The 13280-nt window shown below is 36.7% G+C and overlaps 2 protein-coding genes across 2 annotated transcripts; one reads left to right on the forward strand and one right to left on the reverse strand.

Annotated features, from left to right (window-relative positions):
• Positions 1-2380: 2380 nt before the first annotated feature.
• On the reverse strand, positions 2381-3013 carry LOC307141272 (uncharacterized protein; the record flags this gene model as incomplete). Its single annotated transcript, XM_079841331.1, has 2 exons — positions 2381-2706; positions 2803-3013. 2 exons carry the CDS (start codon positions 3011-3013, stop codon positions 2381-2383), a joined length of 537 nt encoding a protein of 178 aa, XP_079697457.1.
• A 1663-nt stretch (positions 3014-4676) lies between these two features.
• Positions 4677-12151, forward strand: crbn (cereblon). Its single transcript, XM_079840464.1, has 11 exons — positions 4677-4829; positions 5356-5465; positions 5729-5931; positions 6109-6267; positions 6361-6517; positions 8039-8101; positions 8376-8460; positions 8553-8668; positions 8773-8837; positions 10125-10256; positions 10367-12151. The coding sequence occupies exons 1-11, from the start codon at positions 4757-4759 to the stop codon at positions 10542-10544; spliced, it is 1341 nt and encodes a 446-aa protein (XP_079696590.1). The 5' UTR covers positions 4677-4756; the 3' UTR covers positions 10545-12151.
• Positions 12152-13280: the final 1129 nt, after the last annotated feature.

Below are 13280 nucleotides of genomic sequence, written 5' to 3' on the forward strand. Positions count from 1 at the left end.
GTCAGATGTCTCATGGCTGTTAGTAATCGCAAAAATGGCCAAGTAAAGTGAAGCTAACATTGAAAAAAGGTCTAGAATAATCAGTTTGTAGCTGTTAACTTTGGCTGCAACATCTGAATTGGCCAATGAGTTAATCCAGGAGTAAAACTGGCAGCTGTTATTTTTACATGTACGATTAATAGTAGGAAGTCATTTCTATAGGCTTAAATAAGGCCATGACCTTTTCCCATCATCTCTACAGAAATATGCTTCCTTCCTCAAACTTCTTTAGCCTGAGTTTAGTCTGGTTAGCTTGAGCATTCAATTCTCCAGGTCAGGAGAAAAGTACAATAAAAGAGGTATAAAAAACAAAACAACAACCCTACTTTAAACCTAAGACTTGTACCTAGCTTTAACGTAATACTTATTTTATTTACTGTTATGTTATTTGTGTACAAAATGTATTTGGGTGTGTCCATTCTGTTTCAAAAATTACAGAATTTTGGCTGAAATGTTTGTGTAGGCTATTTAGATGGGAATATTATGAGTTTGTGGATAAGATACCTGTTTTCATATTTTTTTTGCCTGTTCAGTAGATTTTTGTGACACCACAACAACAAAAGTGTCACCACTTGGGATAAACTTGAAAAAACGATAGTGTATTACTTTGTGTTAATAGTTGCATGCACTACATAATCTGGATCACATCATGCATGTCATCCTAATGTTTATGCCTTTCATTCCCTCTACAATATGATTTTCAGATCTCCAGGATGCTACTTTTGGAATCGCAATGGCAACTGAACAAAGGTGGACAAGATTAATGATATCCTCTTCTCCTCTGCACTCACTGCCCATATAAATATACATGGTTAAGGCACATTTCTTATCCTTGATTCACACTAGTGCACTCACAAAGGCTCATTGCCTTCACAGTGTTGTAGTTAGTCAAAACCTGAATGTATGATTCTGGTGTTTTCATTCACATTGATTGCAGTCAAAGAAAAATGAGGGAGATCTCACTGGAAGTTCGCTAACAGCATGTAAGTAAAATGCTGTAGTAAAATGTTAAGCACAGGCACATACAATCACATAGACATGCACACAAAGACAATAGCTGAATGGGCTGAACACGATTCAATCATATGGTTCCACGTGATTGAAACAAGTAAAACCCTTCTAGTTTAGTCCAGTGATTTAAATAACAACAAACTAAATATAACCTTTCTTTAAACATTTTATGTTCAATGTAGGCAGTCTAGAAGTAATATCAGAGCACAAACCAAGCAAACTTCACACTTCACCACAATGGTAACCCCCACAAACACTAACATAACAGAAACTTTTAAATACCAACATAATAGCTAAAAAAATGCTTAAGATAACACTTTGTTTCAACATTTACTCTCTCAATTCAGCCTCTTTGCAAAGCATGATGGGAAGTGAAAGTCCTGTTTGATTGGGTTATTTGAACGTTGCATAACCATTTCAAGTCAATTTAACATAAAGCAATTACATTTGAACCAGAAACCTGATAAAATGGTGTTAAATCATAAATTGTTTAAATAAAGTGAACAGCATCAAAAATAATTATTTTGAGTGCACACTAATGGTGGAGACAAACACACTGACACAAAAAAATCACTGTTCATTGTTTGAACAAAGACGGGAAAAAACACCCTGAACACTCCACCCTTTCCAGTTCAAGCAGGAAATGCTGAGCATGATAAAGTAGGTTGAGTGTTTATCAAGGATTCTGTTTTATCGGAGCATCAGTCCTTTTGATCATACATTAGCATGTTTACCAGTCACTGTTGATATGTGTTGATGCAGGAAATCATTATGTTTAGTTAATGCATCAGCTCTGACTAGAGCATTATATTTCATGACAGCAATGATACAACACATTTGTCAACAACTTACTTTTGCAAGGTGTTTCTTAACATTCCAAATCCAATCAGTAAGTTGAGGAAAGGACATCATCTGTTAAGTAAGAAGGGTGAATTTGCCATTTAATGAAAATGAAACGGTGTCTTAACATAGTTATTTGCAGCAAATAATGTGGAGCTCAGCTAAAGCGTTATTGTTTTAAAAAGCTGTATGAACTGTGTTAAAAAGAGTTACATCTTTATTAACTAACACTTCATGCTGGTAAAATCCCTGATTTTTAGAAAAGGAACGTTCTTAGAAGTGGTTTAACAATTATTTCAAGAAAAACAACGGTTAAAGTCTTTTTATTGGTCAGCTCTCTATAACACAATAAGACAAATACACGGTTAAGTTGTTTAATTTAAATCTTTATTTAATAAGCAAGATAATTGTGCAGAAGCACTTTAAAATCAACTTGAATTTATGTAATTAATAAACATAAATAAACATATAAATACACAAACCCTGGAAATCAAAGCATGTTGAAAAGATCACTGAGGAGCACTGTGTCATCATCATTATCCTCAGGTCCAAAAATAAAACTCCATCCTTCATAACCAGGTTGTTCACCCATAAAAAAGTCATCATCCATCCGCAGCTTATGAAGTAGCTCCTCTAGACTATAATGCTGGTAATCCCTTTTACTATGAAATGCTTTTTTATTGACGAAGGGATTGGTGCCCATGTCCTCATTCTGATCCTTCTTGAACTTTCTTTCTCTGCCCTGATCAGGGTTAGTTAGATGGTCCATTTGATCATAGACTTGCCTCTTCTCTTTGTCAGACAGCACCTCATAGGCTAAGGGGTAAAAAAATAACAAAATTAAACCATAAAATACTTCAGTTTGGTAGTTAATTCATGTATTTTAGGATGTACATTTGTGCATCCACACACCCTGAGCAATGTGTGTGAAGGTCTGCTGTGCATTCGGGCTTTGGTTCTTATCAGGATGGTGTTTAAGGGCCAGCTTGTGAAACGCTTTCTTGATCTCTCTTGAAGACGCAGAGCGAGGAACTCCAAGAATTGAGTAATAGTCACTCACACAATTACAGGCACACACACAAAACAGAAGCACCACGCATACATGCTCTGCTGTCGCCATCATCCACCTGAAGATCAGATGAGAATAATAAACAAACCTATACACATATGCTGTTCGGACATTGGCCACAAAACATATAATGTACTAGCAGAAAACAAACATCTATAATATCGATCTAACAAAGTGACCTCTGTAAACAAATTATGCCAAGAATTAGGGCTGCGCAATATATCGAAATTATCTAAACAATCGCAAATGTACATATCGCAAGGGCACGCAATATCTGAATGATTTTAATAGGCTACTTCAACATTGTGAAAAGTGTACGTTTTAGGTCGACACATATAGCAGAGAATAGACTGGGCACACGACTGTTACTCATGTGACTTGCTTGACGTTAAAAAGAGTTATTAAATGCAATAAACTTGCGAAAAACAACTCCTTGCAGTCTCTTGCTGTCTGCTGTATGACACACACTGAAACGTGCGCACAAGCCGTTCTTTTTCTCGTGTCTTGTTACGCACTCGAACTGTCAAATACACACAGTTATGTCAAAATGGCTGTCTTGACGAGTATTCATGTAAACACAGTCGGTTATGCTTTAGGTCATGAATATATGTGGAGAATCGCTCGAAACGGTTCACGTCAGCATGTTCGAGCAGCCCCATATTTGGGCCTACGGTACACGCTGACGTCAGCTTCTGTGACGTTGATCCGACTCAGCTTTTCAAACCGGAAGACAGAAATCGCTCTGAAAAAATGCTAAAATAACTATTTTTTGCATATGAATAACATTAATGAGTACCTTTAGTGTTTTCAATGATGTGCAGCCTATACATATCTGTTTACATCTCAAATTTTTTTGGGGGGGGTTTCATGACCCTTTAAGTGAAAGATATCAGTTGGGGAAAGAAATAGATTTTACACACTTAAAGCAATATCGTATCGCATATCGAATTATTCAACAAGCATATCCCATATCGCATTTTTCTTCAATATCGCACAGCCCCAAGAATTAAAATAATTATTTGTGCAATTACTTTTAACTTTTTGAAATCAATCTACTCCTCAAGGTGTCCTAGCAGAGTAACCACAGGTGTATTTCATCACATTAACTATGGTATGGAGTGGACAAACCAAAAGGTTTTCTTTTTAAACAGCACTGCTGTTTTATGAGGTATCATTTTAAAAATTAAAAAAAAAATTTTGTGTGGAGTTTTTGTAATTTTGCTAGTATTAGTATTGTGGCGTGTTAGTATTATCTTGACATATAATGATGTTGGTTATGTGTATAGACACACACACACACACACACACACACACACACACACACACACACACACACACACACTAACAATACAATAGCATTCATACTTTTCTAGTGTCCACCTTTGACTTACCAAGGTTTCATAGAGAAAGAAATTCATACATTTCAGAAGACTTACCAAAGTATGTTACTAATACTGTCATTCCTTGGAGAAATAAGGTTTTACTTATCGCGTAGTAAACGCAGGATTTCAATCAATGCTGGCCCCACGTTTCGGAACGTCGATCGCGCCTTTTAACGAATACAACTGATGATTTATGGATCTTTTAGTGAACTATTTCAAATGATTCGATTAATTGGGATGAATCAAAAGATTCACAATGCACTATCATCCAGTCACGCGAGGGCGCTGTATTGGGATGAATCAAAAGATTCACTACGCCACTAACATCCAGTCAGGCGAGGGCGCTGTGTTTTTGCTCGCATGTCTCTTCGCGGTAGTGCTGCGCTTGTTGAGAGCGGATTGTAAACACACGGCTATGGCTGCTGAGAGGGGTGGAGGCGACAACAACGTTAACGACGAAATGGGGAACCAACTACAGCTCCTGCCAGGTACGTATTCCTGTTTGTTTCCTATTAAACATGGAGTTATAGCAGAGTAGAAGCGTGCCATCTAAATGTCCTCCTCAAAACTTGCAGGGAGATCTTTACAGACATTTCCAGATCCGCAGCAGTCGCCGTGCATGACAGCTGACAGGTCTTCTTTACAAGCTGAAAGTGTCTGCGTACACCTGTTATTTAGAACACACAGTCTTTGCACTTGTTTGCAAATATATTTTTGTAACACGTTTAGGAGCTGTAGCAAAAATGGATGCAACAACATTTTTAATTCAAGTGTTGTATGCATTTTGTTGTTTTATTGTGTTGTCAGCAGACAGTTGATATTATATTCATTGCATTATGCACCTAGATGAGATATTTGCTTCATGTTTGCTTAATAGTGGCTTCATGCATGCCTGTTGCCCTCAATTCTGAATTGATTCTGTATAGTTGACTAAATGAAAGTATAAGTGAAAGTAGAGTAAATAATAAGAGAAATTATATTCTACTTCTAATCTTTTTCTTTCTGTTTTTATAGAAAACGAAGAGGAAGAGGAGGATGTCATGGAGACTGAGGATCGAGATGGTGAGGATGCAGAAAAGCCAAGTATTATAAACTTTGACACGAGTCTGCCAACTTCACACGCTGTGAGTGTCATCAGTACTTTTAAACACTGGTCATGTGACCTGAGGCTTATAAGGTTAAAATCAAGTTTAGGATATAGCTCTTTTACTCATTTCAATTCATTAGCATGCACATTAATATTCAAGTAGTTTATGGTAGAATTATTGCTGTAAAATAAATCTCAATCTATAGAAATCATGTAAATGAGTCATCAAGAGTCTTTTTCCTGTTCTTTTTTTGTTGTTGCATGTTTGTCTTCATTTGTGTGTGCATGTGCATTGTGAAGTATCTGGGCTCAGACATGGAGGAGTTTCACGGCCGTACCCTGCATGATGAGGACAGTGTGCAGAGTCTGCCGGTTCTTCCCCACGTCGCTCTCATTCTGATCCCAGGTCAGACGCTGCCCTTGCAGCTTTTTCGACCACAGGAGGTCAGCATGTTCCGCAACCTCATAAGCCAAGATCGCACATTTGCCGTGCTTGCACAAAGGTATTAACAGACACAAGGTGTAGAATAATAACTACTCCACAATAATGATCACGTACCTTTGATTCCTCTTCAAGGACATTAATCAAACAGGTTGCATTAGAGGGTTTACAGGTGTATTGATATTTCTTACATTTGTACATGTATGTCATAGTTTGACCGGGTTTCTATTTCTCTCAGTCCTGATGCGAGTGGAGCGGAGACAAAGGCAGAGTTTGGGACGACGGCAGAGATCTATGCATTTCGTGAGGAACAGGAGTATGGCATAGAGACAGTGAAGATCAAAGCTATTGGACGGCAACGCTTCAGAGTGCATGACATACGCACACAAGCAGATGGGTAGGGTTGCTTTCAGTGGGTACAATACTATTTTTCATTGAATGCAGTAATGTAATGATACTTTAAAAACATATATATTTTTGTCTTTTGTAGGATTCGTCAAGCAAAAGTACAGATTTTACCAGAAAGGATTCTGCCTGACCCTTTATGTGCACTGCAATTCCTGCCCCGCTTGCATACACACACGCCACAGACCAAAAGCTCACAAACAACAACACAGCAGGACCGGTGCAGCCAGACATATAGACAGGTAACTGACATACAGGTAAACGCACATCACTTTAGACCAGTGTTTCTCACCAGGCCTCAGTAAACATCCAAGGGGGTCACAGGAATACATTTATAATTATTCTATTATTATGAATAAAATTATTATTACATTGAAAAAATCGAACTATTAATGTTACTAAAAATCTACCTTAATTAAGATGCTAAAAAACATACACTCAAGATCAGATTAATTTTATTGTACTTCACACAAAAGATGAAGCGCCGTCCGTTTTACTCCATAAAGTCAATGTAAGAGCATAATAAAACACAGTACAAAAAGTGCGTATTAAAGTCTTGTCCATAAACGCTCTCTCTCCCTTGCATTATCATCAACATACACAGCAAATTACACAAAAACACTCACTTAACACTAACAGTAAACAAATATATACAGACCTCTTCAGGGGGGGCTTAATAAACTGGTAAACTTTATATCCGTAAAACAACTCTGATGAACTGTAATAAAGTGCGCGCTCTCCCTTTCATTTCTGCTGTGACCAGTATTGCTCCGGAGACTATAAGCTGGATCACAAACAGTTGGTAATGATCCATCCTTGAATAACAACTTTTTTTCTGGAAATTATTTGCTCAGACATAAACGAACCTAAACCTGCTCTGGCATCCAAACAATCGCGGACTGTGTACAGGTCATTCAGGGCGGGGTCTATGCTGAAAGGACGTCAACAGTTGTGGGTGGGGCCTGTGCAAGGTGACGTCACTTTGTCCAGAATCTGCAACGGCTTGTTCTGAGACAGTGCGCATGATTTTTGGGGATAGCATTTTGGATTTGTATCATTATAGGGTGGTTGTGTGATTTTGAATAATATGTGCCCTTTAACTAAATCAAATCAATATTTGATGTGACCACCCTTTGTGTTTAAAACAGCTTTTGTCCTAGGTACACTTGCACATAGTTTTTCAGCTAGCTTGCACAATTGTATTAAAAGACACAAGGTGTAGAATAATAACTACTCCACAATAATGATCACGTAGATTCCTCTTCAAGGACATTAATCAAACAGGTTGCATTAGCGGGTTTACAGGTGTATTGATATTTCTTACATTTGTACATGTATGTCATAGTTTGACCGGGTTTCTATTTTCACCCTTTGTGTTTAAAACAGCTTTTGTCCTAGGTACACTTGCACATAGTTTTTCAGTTAGCTTTGCACAGGCAGATTTCTCCAAGCATCTTGGAAACGTTGCCACAGTTCTTCTGGATTTCTTCTGTTTTTTTCATGTAATCACAGGCAGACTCGATGATGTTGAGATCAGATCTCCGTGTGGATCATAACGGCTGTTGTCAGACTCCTTGTGCTTAAAACCATTTTTTCTTTGTGAAAATACTAACGTGCCTAAGACTTTTGCACAGTACTGTGTATATATTAGATTGAATTGGACTAGTTATTCAACTTATCATTATTTTGCCATTACTTCTGTATGTAACATACATTTTGCTTAATTGCTTAATGCAAAATCTACCTCTCACTTCCTTTCATAGAAGAAGCTCCGTTGTGCTGGTATGACCTCATGGCCTCCCTGGGTGTATGCCCTCTATGACTCTGTGAGTTTGATCTCTTATTATTAATTTGATATTATATATTACTTTAATATTTGATATTAGTATTACATTATAAACAAAATACTTTACACTATGCATTATAAAGCCTTAAAGGTGGAGTTTCTCATTTCAACCATTTACCGCTTAGAAATTAACAGTACTTATTATTTAATTATTGTAAATATAATTTATGTACAATCTCAGCAAACCATCATCAGCATTTCCGTAATATCGACAACATTTTAGCACTGATGGTTATGTATGTGTTTCTCTCCAGAAAACTCTCATGAGCAGAGTAAAGAAACAACTCCATGAATGGGATGAAAACCTCAACGACGAGTCCCTGCCTACAAATCCCACAGGTACACACTGAGTACGAGCACAGTCCGCACACAGCCACTTTCAGGCTCACACACACACAGTCAGTAGTTAGAAAGTGTCTCTCTCTTTGCAGATTTCTCATACAGGGTGGCCGCATGTCTACCAATAGATGATGCTCTACGACTGCAGCTACTGAAGATTGGCAGTGCCATCCAGAGACTGCGCTGTGAGTTGGACATCATGGACAGGGTGTGTATGTGTATAGTTGCCTTTGTCTATAAATCTTCATATGTCTTTCTATTTTACTAGGAGTTTGTTTGAATAATATGTATATTCTTCTTGTCTCTTTACAGTGCACCTCTCTCTGCTGTAAACAGTGTCAGGATACAGAAATAACCAGCAAGAATGAGATATTCAGGTCAGACAACAACTTTAAAAAAATACTGAGAACGGAATTTCACAATTTAGTCATATATGATATATTGTTTAGCAATTGCGGAGAATTAATAGCCTGACAAGCCAGACCAACATCAAGATGTTTGGTCTGGGAACTCACCATTGTCAGTGCTCAATCCGAGGGGTGGGATAAACGGTTGTCTTTCAAAATTAAAATTCTGCACGCCATGGGATATCGCTACAATCAACCATAGCAACAAAGAAGGTGAAGCGGAGCTAGTTGATAGATTAAACTTTCGCCATATCCGGTCGGCAAAACTCGGAACACATCTTCCTTTCTGAAGAATGACTTCAGTGCCGTTCTTTGTTCTTTTCTCAAAGAAAAGCTTAACTCCAACTCTTCCAGAGTCGTGGCCAAAGCCGATTCGAAAGACCGCTGTTCGCCAGCTTCTTTGTTTACAAGTAGCACGCGGGACTGCGTCAACTCTGCCGTCATTATGTTAAGCCCGCCCACCGACTCTATACACGATGTGATTGGCCTGACTAGAGTTTGGTTTTTCCAGCTCACAAGCCAACAGAGAGTTGCTAGACTACCCTGGCTGCATATTAGATTTGCTGCCGCTAGGTTGCGTCTAGATTTCTAGGCTAGAGAATTAAAGGAATAGATTACTAAAAAATATATTTGATCATTATTCAAAGCACCAAATCCCATCAAGCACCAATGAGGAAAATAAAGCACCATAAAAGTTCCGTGAAAGTGGTCATATGAATGATTCATCCATGCATATTTCATTTGATATATTTTATATTATATCGTAATTTTTTATCTTCACCAGAACTTGATATTCTGGTTAAAACAACTTCTCTCTGGTGACATATGTCAGACTTGTCCAATAATTTAGTCTACTTAAACTCTGCACCTTACTTACAATCAACTGCAAGCTCACAGTCAGATCTGCCTCTATCAAATCAACAACTGATGGATAGAATCAAGTCCTCTCCCTACATTTTTTATTTTTCAATAATCCGTTTCACTCAGATGTACATCACAATATGAATAAACAATGTGTTGCTACTTCTGTTTCATTGCAACTTTAATATTTGAAGTCCTCTGAAGTCATATGATAGCTTGAGTTGAGGAAAAGACCAAAGTTCAAGTCATAAAGTTATTATTTCCCTGTTGAACTTATGTTTTATTAACTGTAACTTGAGGCATATCGAATGATGACAGACTTTACATTTTTGAGTGATCTTTTCCATTAAGATGGAAATGAAAACAGTTACTCATTCAACACTCCTCTGTCTTCAGTCTGTCTCTGTATGGGCCAATGGCAGCATATGTGAATCCACATGGTTATGTTCATGAGACACTTACGGTCTACAAGGCCAACAACCTCAACCTGATTGGACGGCCTTCCACACTGCATAGTTGGTTTCCAGGGTGAGATTTTATGGGTTTTTTTATGTGTCAAAAATGTTTCTTTTAAATCTTAGTATCCATCCAAGTAATTTGCCATTTTCATGTCAAATTGAATGTATTTCTTTGCTTAGGTATGCATGGACAATTGCTCAGTGCAGAACCTGTGGCTCTCATATGGGCTGGAAGTTCTCAGCAGTAAAAAAGGATCTGAGTCCACCTCGGTTCTGGGGTTTGACTCGTTCTGCCCTGTTACCGACAATCCCACAAGGCGAGGAGGGTGTCGAGGGGTCACGCTTGCTGTGCCTGTGATGTGATCTGACGATTACTTGTGACCTTTAACCCTACAGCCCACAAGCATATGCTCCCCAAGGAGTCTCCTCAATCACCCCAAAAACATGAGACTCCAAACCTCACCCAGAGAGAGAGAGAGAGAGAGAGAGAGAGAGAGAGAGAGAGAGAGAGAGAGAGAGAGAGAGAGAGAGAGAGAGAGAGAGAGAGAGAGCAAGTGTGTTTGTGAGTTTATATGTGTAGATGTGTGCATGAACAGGGAGAGGAAAGAAAAAGGGGGCAGTGAAGCATAAGATACAGAAATATAAAGAACAAGAGAATGCAAATTGCCTTCACACACCTTGTGCTGTGTAAATTACAGCCTGATACGTGCAATATCATACCAGATGAGCTCTTTAAACTTACAGTCTGTTATAATGCACTTCATTTACAGTCTAAGCTGTCTTTTCTTTATTATTACTGTTCAGATGACCGTTATTGTTGCTCTTTAAGCAAGATTTTGTTTGGATGTTTATGAAATAAGTGTGATGATCTCATTTAGTCTGACAAAAAGTCGTTCATGCCCACATTTAGTGACGTAATCAATCATCATGTAGAATACCTCATACAATTAAATGTTCTTGGACATCTAAGCTTCTTCAAAGCAAGAACTAAACTGCTTAAAATGAAATCGTTCTCCACATGCTATGTCTCATGTGCTTGCTTTGGGTACTTGGCACACAACTCCTGGCTAGAATTGGCAGATGGTGAATGATTAAGGAAATATCAGGGAGTTTATGTTATTTAGACTTAGTATCAAGAGCAATTCTAAAAAACTATTTTGTATTTCTCAGTTTCTTTGTTTTGTTTTGCTTTTTCTTTGTCATTTATTTGGATACCATTTAATTAAATGATGATATGATGTATGTGTTGAGTTGAAAGCCAAAAACAGATGTATGTATCCAGAATGGAAGTAGTGTGCGAGAAGCTACAGTCTGCACTGAGAAACTTCCTAAATATGTAAAGATACTTTTCACATGTTCTTTAAATGGAGTGCAAAATACACACTTTATACAGATAATCGTCACACGTGTACGTTCTCCACTAGTTACATACAAAAACACACTGACTTGCATATCTGTAATGTTCAAGAGATAAAATACTGTTCAGTAATAAGAAATTCTCGCCAATAAACCGCTTCTGGAAAGTCAAAGTGTGTTTCATCCTTAAGGAGATTTTGGCAACTACAATTTGTAGAAACATTAATAGTATGGTTTTCCAAACAGAGCCATACTTTGATCACAGTTTGAAGAGATTACACATTTGTAGACAAATTTGGATTTGTGTACAAAATTGATTAAAAATAGAAAATAATTGCATTATTTTGAAGGTATTATTTTCAGCATTCTGCTTAAATAGCCTTCTTGAGGTCATGTGACAACAGTGAGGCATACTACTGTTGCATAATGCCTAATATTTCATATGCTACTTTTTAAAAGAGAAAGGACTATACAGTATATACTGTAATAATAATTATTTTTTTACTAAGCAGAGAGTACACTTAGTAGTTTACAGTATAGTATACATACATTTACATAATACACAAAAACAAACCATTGATCCATTAATAAAAAAACTGTATATTCATTAAAAATAGTCTTCCTTGTTTTTTATTGACAATGTTCTCCAGCCATTTCTTCTTGTGTATGAAATAATAAAAAGTTGTACAATAAAGTAAAATTATTATTATTATTACTTTCATTGAAATAATTCATACACATATCAAAATTATTTAATTTAAATGTAACATTTGTTTTCCTTCTAAAAAACACAATATACAACACATTGTGTATGCAATTACAAAAAAGATGGATAATAGATTATTTTTCTATAGTCACAAGAATAATCAATATCTAAATGAAACCTCTCTAACACACTTTTAGCTGGATATATACCATGTACATTTTTAAATGCAACCTCTTTTACTTTATTATTTAAACAGTATGCTTTACAAATACACCGAGCTTTCCAGTTTATCTAAATACACTGGCCCACAATAAGCTTTTATGAGTAACTGTTTTACCTGTTCAAATATTCCTTATATGTTTATTAGTACAACTGTGTTTCAGAATAGCAATGTCTCAGAAACATGCTGTCTTTCTTTAACATATATTGCCTCAGAAGGATAATTTCACAAGCTCTTACAATGTAAATTGTTGAGGTATGGCGTCAAACACAAAAGCATACTCTTTTGGTGTAACTGGAAACCCACGTTTTATAAAGCCATATATTACAAACCCAAGTGTAATATAAAGTTTGCAAGATTTCAATGTTCATAAAGATTTCTTATTCAAAGAGTCTCTGATACTGTCAATATATATATATATATATATATATATATATATATATATATATATATATATATATATATATATATATATATATATATATATATATATTTCAGTCAACAAAATCATAAAATTTGGTTTCTTATTGGTATAATTTAGTATTTCTTTGCGAGCACAGCTATACTTCTTGAGTCGTGTTTTCACTGTCATGTGACAACAGTGAAGCATACTACCGTTAGAAACATCTGTAGCATAATGGTTACTATTTCATATGCTAGTTCTTAAAATTGAAAAAAGAGAAAGTATATACTGTAAAATTTCATTTCGAGCATACACTTCATGCGTCATGTTAATTATTTCCGAACAAACCACTAGAGGGAGCGTTGTTATGCTCTCGCGCGCTGTCTTCTTCACTGGCTCTCACGTGATT

Source organism: Gobio gobio, assembly GCF_949357685.1.
Source record: "Gobio gobio genome assembly, chromosome: 17".
Taxonomy (NCBI): Eukaryota; Metazoa; Chordata; class Actinopteri; order Cypriniformes; family Gobionidae; genus Gobio; species Gobio gobio.

Bases quoted from the DNA above. Each gene is read 5' to 3' on its own strand.
- crbn (XM_079840464.1), top strand. From the start codon at position 4,757: ATGGCTGCTGAGAGGGGTGGAGGCGACAACAACGTTAACGACGAAATG. The intron at 5,932-6,108 runs GTATTAACAGAC...TATTTCTCTCAG, and splicing joins TTTGCCGTGCTTGCACAAAG to TCCTGATGCGAGTGGAGCGG. The intron at 6,268-6,360 runs GTAGGGTTGCTT...TGTCTTTTGTAG, and splicing joins ATACGCACACAAGCAGATGG to GATTCGTCAAGCAAAAGTAC.